General features: G+C 38.6%; 2 protein-coding genes across 2 annotated transcripts; one reads left to right on the plus strand and one right to left on the minus strand.

Moving 5' to 3' along the window:
- Positions 1–416: 416 nt before the first annotated feature.
- Positions 417–1,109, minus strand: LOC131951035 (trinucleotide repeat-containing gene 6A protein-like). Its single transcript, XM_059313300.1, has one exon. The coding sequence runs from the start codon at positions 1,107–1,109 to the stop codon at positions 417–419; it is 693 nt and encodes a 230-aa protein (XP_059169283.1).
- Positions 1,110–3,720: 2,611 nt separating this feature from the next.
- LOC131951044 (adenosine receptor A2b-like) lies at positions 3,721–7,361 on the plus strand. Its single transcript, XM_059313311.1, has 2 exons — positions 3,721–3,767; positions 5,238–7,361. Exon 2 carries the CDS (start codon positions 5,490–5,492, stop codon positions 6,825–6,827), a length of 1,338 nt encoding a protein of 445 aa, XP_059169294.1. The 5' UTR covers positions 3,721–3,767; positions 5,238–5,489; the 3' UTR covers positions 6,828–7,361.
- The last annotated feature ends 1,177 nt before the right edge of the window (positions 7,362–8,538 follow it).

Consider the following 8,538-nt stretch of genomic DNA (forward strand, 5'->3'; position numbering starts at 1 on the left):
TATTTTGCTTATTTTATAACCATTTAGTTCTCAACTTGATGGCCTGATGTCCCACCCACTAAATATCTCCGGCTCCTATGCAGTGTTTCTTCCAGACTTTTTTCTCCGGGGGGGGGGGGGGGGGGGGCACTTGAAATTTTCGGGGGGGGGCGGTAAACTTTCTTTGGGGGGGGGGGGGGGGGCGGACATTATTAAAAGTATATATTTTCTATATAAATTATATAAATTTCATTTCGTTCGGGGGGGGGGGGGCGGTAAAATTTTTTCGGGGGGGGGGGGGGGGGCAAAGCCCCCCCGAAGAGATGCCTGGAGGAAACTCTGCTCCTATGCAAACTACAATATCAGGTTGTGACCTCCATCTCTCACGAATTCTAAACTTAGTGGTTTTAGATGCTTTCTCTAGGTATATGTGTCTACTACCAACCCCTCACGATACCCAACACCAAGCGATTCTGAGCCATCTCACTGTAGTTCTGACCCCATTCCTCACTGTAGTTCTGACCCCATTCCTCACTGTAGTTCTGACCCCACTTCTCACTGTAGTTCTGACCCCACTTCTCACTGTAGTTCTGACCCCACTTCTCACTGTAGTTCTGACCCCATTCCTCACTGTAGTTCTGACCCCATTCCTCACTGTAGTTCTGACCCCATTCCTCACTGTAGTTCTGACCCCACTTCTCACTGTAGTTCTGACCCCACTTCTCACTGTAGTTCTGACCCCACTTCTCACTGTAGTTCTGACCCCATTCCTCACTGTAGTTCTGACCCCATTCCTCACTGTAGTTCTGACCCCATTCCTCACTGTAGTTCTGACCCCACTTCTCACTGTAGTTCTGACCCCACTTCTCACTGTAGTTCTGACCCCACTTCTCACTGTAGTTCTGACCCCATTCCTCACTGTAGTTCTGAGCCCATTCCTCACTGTAGTTCTGACCCCATTCCTCACTGTAGTTCTGACCCCATTCCTCACTGTAGTTCTGAGCCCATTCCTCACTGTAGTTCTGAGCCCATTCCTCACTGTAGTTCTGACCCCCATTCCTCACTCTAGTTCTGACCCCACTCATCACTGTAGTTCTGACCCCATTCCTCACTCTAGTTCTGACCCCCATTCCTCACTCTAGTTCTGACCCCATTCCTCACTCTAGTTCTGACCCCCATTCCTCACTCTAGTTCTGACCCCATTCCTCACTCTAGTTCTGACCCCATTCCTCACTCTAGTTCTGACCCCCATTCCTCACTGTAGTTCTGACCCCATTCTTCACTGTAGTTCTGACCCCACTCATCACTGTAGTTCTGTGATCTTTGCAATGTCCGTAGGTTTGTGACAAATCTTGCAACCTAATTTTGACCCACTTCTAATGCACCGATTCCTTTCAAACTTTCCAAATACCTACTTCTTCGAGGACAATACAAGGATATCTATTTTAGGATCTAATTAGATATCAGAGTAGTCATTAAAATTAACTTCAAGATTACTATATTCAATAATAAAAGGGGATTTAACTAGCTGAGCTGTAGTTCACACTGAGTGTTGTTTGGTCACAGTTGGTTGCTCGAGTATCGACCACATTGAAAGGGAAGACAACTATCTTTTAGAGATCGGAATCTTCAAGGCGAGTTTTAACAATAGTAAGTACTAAAAGGGGAGATAACAAGATTAAATCACGAAATATGCTCGCTGTAGAGTAGAGGGTGAACTGTTGTCACGTTTGGCTTAATGAGAAGGGGCGGGCTAATGTCTTTTAGACATTGCAAACAAATAATCGGGTTTTAACCCACATGTTTTTAGTCGAAGCTTATAGATATCTAGTGTGAACTTAATTTAGAACGAATTGCGAAAATGTGGAAATTAAAATAAACACAAAAACCTTTTATAATTAGAAGCATTTAAATGCAGTGAAAAAACGAGAATAAATAAAACAAACTTAATAAAAAGCTTTGGTCGCAATAAATGTAAGAGATCTTATGTGCAACCAAAGTTTTTATTTAAAAAAGGTAAGTTTGTTTTAGTTTCTTATTTTCAGCGATAAGTTAGCTACTTAAGAAGATCTTAAGAACATTAAACAAGAAATGGAGTTCACCATAAATACAACGACATCCTCAGCTAACACATCTGCTGCCGTGGCAATAATGTGGCCAACAATGTGTATAGTTTGTGAAAAACATTGTAGTGCAGCCCATTCTTGTGGATCCTGCGACAACTATGTGCATGCTATTCGTGGAATACCCAATGAAGCAGACGAAGGGTACGGAGGAAATATTCCCTGCAGATTGTGTCACTATAAACAAGACTTCGTGGACAACAGGTCAGCAGCTCATACTAGCTTGCAAACTCAATGTGCTAAGATGCTTAAAACATCAAATACAAAATTTAAACAAGCTGAAGTGGATGACAATGTACGCATCCGTATAACAGATGTCGACAGAGGTCGCGGTGATCCCCGAAGCGTCATTGCAGTTGTCATGAGCGTCGAGGGCGCCTTCTACTATTTAGGAACGGAACATAGTGTTCTAAACCAACTGTATGCTAGAAGTGAGTTTTTCAATTCTTCACGAAAAACTGCTCTTATTATCGTCAGTTGGGACTGAGGAAAAATCACCACGAACCATCGCATCTTCACAATCATTGACCGGCGGCCAAGGCTACACTCGCTGCAATTGTAAAAACTGTAAAAATAACAAGCTATTATGTAATTCTAAATGCCATAAAAGTTCAACTTGTTGTAACAAGTGATAATATTGGTTGATTGAGACTATAGTACAATAAAATATTTGAATGTTTCTGTCATTTACTTTAATGAATAATCAATAAAGACTTAATTTCATGATCCTTACGGCATAAAAAAAAAATCTGCTCATGATCTTCAAATTCAGACTTTGGCCGGTCCACCATGGCCAGTCCGCGGACTGGCCGGCCAAAGGCCGAAATCAAGAGCTATTTCAGACTTTGGCTGGTCCACCATGGCCAGTCTGCGGATTGGCCGGCCAAAGGCCGAAATCAAGCAAAGTTTCGGACTTTGACCGACCTATGGTAGGCGATATTGGCCAATGCGCGCATTGGCCGACTTCGGGCTTTGACCGTAACATATATATTAATACGTTTTTTATTGATAGAATAAATACAATTCTGAGGCAAATTGTGAAATATTTCAACCTATACACTTGTAAATGCACTCAATATTTGTGTTCTAATATGCTTATATTGTTCACTCTGCTAGATAAAAAGGAAAACGTGTAATGAATAGTTTGAGAACTACAATAACAGATTACTAAAAAGAAGGATAATCAAACACATAATAGCTGCAATGGAGATATATAAACAAGCCATTTCGAACTATTAAACTCAAGTTTTTAAAAACAAACAGAAGCAATGCCAAATAGTAGATACAAAGAATTTTAGCAAAAATAATGGCTAGAATGATACAGATACAATTGCTTAGTGCTCAATAATTGTGTCTGTAATGCTTTTGAGTCGCGACATAGACGATGCTATGTGAACTAATAGGTGGTCAAACCTTACCTATTTATATTGTTCAAGTTAATTTACATAAAGCTATAACCAGCCTTAATTATTATATACGTCACTATCCTTTAAAAAAAAGAAGTTTTTTTCAAATGCCAGTGCCGATCCTAGCTGGGACCGCTCGGACATAATAAATTTTGCGCACTTTTGGCTACTAACTATGGACCTCTACGCACAAGCATAAATTAGCTCGAGACTTCCTTCCGATGTTTAATGTTGCAAACGATGTAGAATCTAATTCGTTGTAAGTTGTGATATCATATTAAGTAGTATCGATATTTGGAAAGATGTATTTCTAATCATCATTTTCTTTACAATAGATGAGTTTAATTTTTTAAAGTAATTTCCTGATTCGAATTTAAATAAAATAATCGAGTTCAGCTAAACTTGTTTATTTCTCTTTTAACCTTTATCGTCTGTACCATCTTCGTTAATAATTAATTAATCTTCCGGTTGTTAGTACCATCTTTGTTAATATTTAATCTTCCTGTTTTTTGAGTGGCTTGATACTGGTACGTTTTCCTTAGGCTTTGCTGTAGTGTAATTTGAAAAGCAGAATGGCACTAGAATTCACTAGATGAAACGACACAACTATCCCATGTGAAAACGAATGGGTCACTAAATCAAGATCTTTGTGATGTTAAGTATAACGTCACCAGCGGTATAGGTCCTTGGTTCGTCTATGTCTCTGCTGTATTGTATACAATATAACATCACTCAGTCTGAGACCTTGACTAGGTAATAGTGCTTGGTGTAGTAATCTCACATGACAAATGCGGCAAGGCCATGGTGTCGTTGGGAAATAATAAAGTGTGCGGTAAGGCCATGGTGATGTTGGGAAATAACAAAGTGTGAGGTAAGGCGATGGTGTCGTTGGGAAATAACAATAAAGTGTGTGGTAAGGCCATGGTGTCGTTGGGAAATAACAATAAAGTGTGTGGTAAGGCCATGGTGTTGTTGGGAAATAACAATAAAGTGTGTGGTAAGGCCATGGTGTCGTTGGGAAATAACAATAAAGTGTGTGGTAAGGAAATGGTGTCGTTGGGAAATAACAAAGTGTGAGGTAAGGCGATGGTGTCGTTGGGAAATAACAATAAAGTGTGTGGTAAGGCCATGGTGTCGTTGGGAAATAACAATAAAGTGTGTGGTAAGGAAATGGTGTCGTTGGGAAATAACAAAGTGTGAGGTAAGGCCATGGTGTCGTTGGGAAATAACAAAGTGTGAGGTAAGGCCATGGTGTCGTTGGGAAATAACAAAGTGTGTGGTAAGGCCATGGTGTCGTTGGGATACAGCCTTGATTTTTGCAATAATTTTTATCTTTTTTTCACAAACGGAAAATAGAAAAAGTACTGTAATCGTGCAAAATTAGAATTGATTAATTTTTTAAGTGTATGTATGTGTGTAAGGGCTAATTTTTTTTTCCGATTTCTCTATCACCCTTAATAATTTAAAATTCTATATCATCTTTTCAAAAGGTCTTTTCTATGAACTGTTTGCCTGTTGTAATTAAAAAAATACAATAAATAAAACACGTGCAAATTTGTTAAACTCTTCCATTTTTCTTTTGTACTGCCATATCAATCCTAACAGTTTTTTTATTCAAAATATTTCTTCTGCCGAAAATATGCTTTAAAACCGTATAAATAAAAATAAATACAGATTCAGTCGATATTGTTCCGATTATTTTACTTTTTGTTGAAATTTATTCTTTCAGATTTGATGGTATGTGATGTAAACAGAATCCTTCTTTTGTCTGAACTCTATTTATAACGGTGTTTATGTACAGCTGTTGGTCCATCTATCTAGTCTTGACCTTTTAACCGCTGACTATGAGAGAGAATATATTAACCTCTTACAATGACATTAACATCTACGGGTGACGTTTTGTCTTAATAAGGCACAATCTAATTCTAATTTGATCCAGAGAGACACAGACTTCAGAAAAGTGTTTAAATAGTAAGATAAGATGGCAGGATTCGGTGCCATGTTTTGGATACAACATGGTAACAACACGCCCATGACTGACATCATGACCACCCCGGAAGTCGTGCTCTCCCACAATATTTTCATCGTCCTCGCTTCCGTGTTCGTGCCTATAGGGATCGTTGGCAACATCCTCGTCTTTTGTGGCATCCTGCTCTACCCAGGCTTCTACAACAGCAACAACGTCATCATATTAGCCATCGCTGGTTTCGATTTCAGCACGTGTTTCTACACTCTACCCTTTTTTATCGTGTGTTACTCAACCCTGCCTATAAGGGATACTATAGCAAGATACAAATATTTCTGTCTATTAAAGCTATCTTCTGCTATGATGACCAATGATGGTTCTCTCTACTGCCTGATGCTTTTGTCCATTGACCGCTATCTGGCCATCATGTTTCCGTTGAAGTATGCTAACATGGTCACTTTCAAAAGAGCCATTTACGTAACGGCTTCAGTGGTTATTTTCACAATTGTCAAGGCAATGCTTCCGATTTTAGGATGGAACTATTACAATCCCAACATTCCAAATCTGGACAAGAGATGTAATTTCTACGTAACATTACCGAAACCTTTTCTGTTCTGGTTCCTGTTGGTGCCCAATTACTCGGCGATTGTGTTATCTGCCTTCATCAACATTCACATCGCCTTCATCGTGTTTCGTCAGCTGAGGTCGTTCAAGTCACAGAGCTCCGTGTGGACCAGCGAGCAGAGGAAAGCCTTCCGCGCGAAAATAAGCAGCGTGAAGATTACCCTGGCACTCATGTTCCTATTTATAATCCTGGATGCACCCTTCTTGATGGTTTTGCCGTTTAAGATAAAACAAGTCTTGCCTCCACACCTTGTCGAGGCGATGAAAGTCTATGCGACACTTGTGTCTTTTGCGAATACTCTTGTCAACGGCCCTGTTTATGCTGCGATAAGAAATGAGTACCGCAGCGTGTACTATACCATGTTGACCACCGCCCCATGGAAATGGAAGAAGGCTTTGAAAAACTTACATCGCGAGAAGAACACCACCTTCATCTCCTCGTCTATACAGAACCAGTCGGTTACAATGAAAGACGACGTTGAGGAAGAATATGAAGCGCCTTTACCGATAGAACCCGATTTACCAAGTAAAGCGTCGAAAGCTGGCTCGAAAGAGGGCGCTTCGTCTATCGTCAGCACTGTGGTGAAGGCCTATGACGTCGACGGGAATAGGGAAAAAACGACAACATCAGTGGACAACTCTAAACTGTCAAGTCAGGGCAAGGGTTCCGTTTTCAGCCAGGCAGAGAAGCAAAGCTCGGTCGATGGTGGAAGGAAAACTTCTTTTTGACATTTTCAGAGCACGTTATTTAGACGACATTTTTCGGGTAAACAGAACACTTTGTTTTGAGTACATGTTAGACAAAGATAACAATTAGTTTGCGTGGCGTGGTCAGCGTGAGATAACATCAATATCGCCACTAGTTTTTTTTTTTTATAGAATGTATGTCGTACGCTTGGAAGTGCTGTCGAATATCGCAATATCAAAATTATGTATACATTTGTCCTTTACTAAATTAAGACCTTTTGTAGACCTTAAAAATGTGCCAAAGTTTTTGTCATCGGCTAGATATATTGTTATATAAATCTTTATTTATTGCAAACAAAAACAAAAGCCCAACAACCCATGATTACGTCAAAAACACGATGTTAACTAGTTCACTAGTATTAATACGAGACTAGTTTACTTAAATTAATAAACTGTAAATTTTTAAAAAGCATTTCTATTAACTTTTAGCAGTACAAATAGTTTTTGCTTGATTGGATTTTGTTGAAATAATTTTAAAATAACATTTACATTACATTTCTTGTGCATTCAGTTCGAACCAACTTAATATTCTATAGTTTACATTCAAAACCTATATCAAATATGAAAGCTTGATTTTTAAAAAAAAATCTAATTGTTAAAATCTTTAAACAAAAAGTAAGATGACCATAAGTTGATACTTCATAGAATTTTGCTAGGTTTACTGTTTGTGTGCAATCATTGACTTTTACATTTTTTTAAAGCTTAGCTTGTTTTTCACAAGGAAAGCTCTTTCTCCATTTTGGTCATTTTTAAAAAAATCCGTTCGTCTTTCAATAAATTGGGCATGTTATTTTGGATATTTTTCAGAGCTTGTGTTTTTACAAGCTTTTATTTAACTCACTTCCTCTGTCGTCAGTCGTCAGTCGTCAGTCTAGACGGAAACGCAGGAGTGAAAATTCGGACAGTTCTACTTGACCGACACGATTCACAGTTGGCACGTGGGTCAAGACATGAAGACAATGCAATCTGAAACTAAATTTGACTTAATTGGATGCCTAATTGATTTTTTATGAATTAATTAAAATTTGGACCGAATTAGTAGGCATGTCTAGCCAACCACACCACACGCGTCATCAATAGCTGCGCCATCACGACCACGTAATGGCTGCGTTCAAAAACCATTGCGCGCCTACTGAACGTGATATTCAGTAGGCGCGCAATGGTTTTTAGTCATGTAACTCTATTGTAGATAAAACATGTAAAGTACTGAAAAAAAAATTCATAAAAAACGTTTTAATAACAAGCTTTTATGTAATGATGCACTAAAAAGTAGAAAATAAATTATACACTACTATTTAAATTACTATAAAGAAAAGCGTGGGTGTCTTCCTTAACATTAGTAAAGGTATCCAATAGATACTAAAGTGACCCACGCTTTTCTTTATAGTAATTTAAATAGTAGTGTATAATTTATTTTCTACTTTTTAGTGCATCATTACATAAAAGCTTGTTATTAAAACGTTTTTTATGAATTTTTTTTAAAGGTTTTAATTTAGGCTGCTCCGTATATAGGCCTATGTGGGTAGGCCAAATCTTAGAATCTAAATTTAGCCCATTTCCTATTACACGGTTGAGCTGAAATTTGGCGCAGTGGTAGATCTTGAATGACAGTACATGAATATCGAACTTTTATCTGATTGTTTAGACAATTCGGCATTTTAAAATTACTAACTTCAATAATCAAAAGGGAGAC

Source organism: Physella acuta, unplaced genomic scaffold (genome assembly GCF_028476545.2).
Source record: "Physella acuta isolate Inbredline_101_S28 unplaced genomic scaffold, ASM2847654v3 ptg000794l, whole genome shotgun sequence".
Taxonomy (NCBI): Eukaryota; Metazoa; Mollusca; class Gastropoda; family Physidae; genus Physella; species Physella acuta.